This window comes from Anneissia japonica, unplaced genomic scaffold (genome assembly GCF_011630105.1).
Source record: "Anneissia japonica isolate Jap-2015-1 unplaced genomic scaffold, ASM1163010v1 scaffold14813_len1573_cov167, whole genome shotgun sequence".
NCBI classification, from domain to species: Eukaryota; Metazoa; Echinodermata; class Crinoidea; order Comatulida; family Comatulidae; genus Anneissia; species Anneissia japonica.
This window is the reverse complement of record NW_022683844.1, coordinates 1-1573: the sequence shown is the minus strand read 5'-3', so window position 1 is coordinate 1573 and position 1573 is coordinate 1. Positions and strand designations below refer to the sequence as shown.

The following is a 1573-nucleotide window of genomic DNA, read 5'->3' as shown; positions in this document are numbered from 1 at the left end:
GGGGCAGCCTGGAACCGGCCCCTCCTTTTGGACATCTCTAGGTCCGCCCCTGAAACCCTACCTCTCTTTACTACCAAATTTTAAAAGAATGTCTGTCGTACATTTTTTAGAGTGATACTTGGAAAAAATCCATTGATGACGAGATGGGATATGTCTTGTAACATCATGTTCCTGAATTGATCCATCAGGACACGCTTGGATCCCAATCCATATAGGAGAATGTTAAATCCATCCCTGCAATATAAATTTTAAAATACTGGATACTCAGAAAACAAATTTTGGCTTTTAATAAGTAATAATTTGTAGTATTTACATAATAATAAACTTAATTATTCATTAATGAAACTAGCATAAAAAAATAAATACAAAACAAAAAAAAGAACCACATTTATTTCATGTTTACAATATTGCCTCTGAAAACTTACAACATTTGAAACATCCATCGATTGAAAATTCCACGGTGTTCTTGGTAGAGTAGTTCTGTGTCCTCAACATGACTGGTGGGGGCGCTGTGCAACATACTTTTCAAATGTTGACTACTCATTTTGGGATTCTTGAGTCGAGCAAGAGTACGATCGGATGTAACTGTTCTATCACTATGGGCTACAAAATAATCTTCTGCCATATTTTCCTACAAAAACATCAAAAATATTGAATACTAATTTTTTCAAAATCTTATGCATCTTATTAAAATGTGTCTGTAAATTATATTTTTCAAAAAGCTTGGAAAGTTATTGAGCTTGTGCAATGTCATTTATCATTGGATTCATAATGACAAACACATCTCCTGGGCTGGGGAGACAAGCATAGCTAAAATACATTCAAGAATGACACAAGCCATAGACAACATACGATTTGTACACCAACCATGAAGAATTACAGCTCAGACCACTACCACTGCACTAACAGCTATTTTGACTCAAGCTCTGTGTTTGCCAGGTTCTACTGATGAATGATGATCACACTCAATATATTATGGGCATATCACATACACTTGGACAGACATTTATATCATCATAAAATTTACACTTACTGTTTGTATCTCAGCTCTTGTTCTCTTCCTCATCGTTGTGGTAGGTGTGTTCTTTGCAGTTGGACATGGGGTCTTTGTAACCTGCTTTTGCGACTCTTGATTACCGGTACTATTGCGGTCACATGTATCATCGTCACTGTTGGAATCATCCTCACTTTCTGATGAATAATCACTGTCTAGATCAACGTCACGAACAGCGCCTAAAAAAATACAACCAATGCAAATAAAGGACACAGCACAGATGTAAATTACACATTAAATCAAAATAAGAAACAAGTGGCTTAGTTGTAACATTCCAGGTTTTCTAATCACAAGGTCACTGGTTCAATTCCTAACCTGATCATAACTTTTATGTTCAAACCCACCCTAACCATACATTAAAGTCTGAATGGTCTCACTTTACTCTTTGCCTTTTAAAACATAACATAATTCTTTTTCTTTTAAAAGTTTTGACAATTCTTTTACAGTTCAATAACATAAGGAATAATTGGAAAATTCTCATGACAACAATTCATTTTGATAATCATAATTATTTTATAT

The 1573-nt window shown here is 34.6% G+C and overlaps 1 protein-coding gene across 1 annotated transcript; it reads right to left on the bottom strand.

Moving 5' to 3' along the window:
* Positions 1 to 101: 101 nt before the first annotated feature.
* LOC117102978 (origin recognition complex subunit 2-like) lies at positions 102 to 1233 on the bottom strand (the record flags this gene model as incomplete). Its single annotated transcript, XM_033243437.1, has 3 exons — positions 102 to 234; positions 426 to 631; positions 1034 to 1233. Coding segments are annotated over 3 exons (539 nt in total), but the record flags the coding sequence as incomplete, so codon positions are not given.
* Positions 1234 to 1573: the final 340 nt, after the last annotated feature.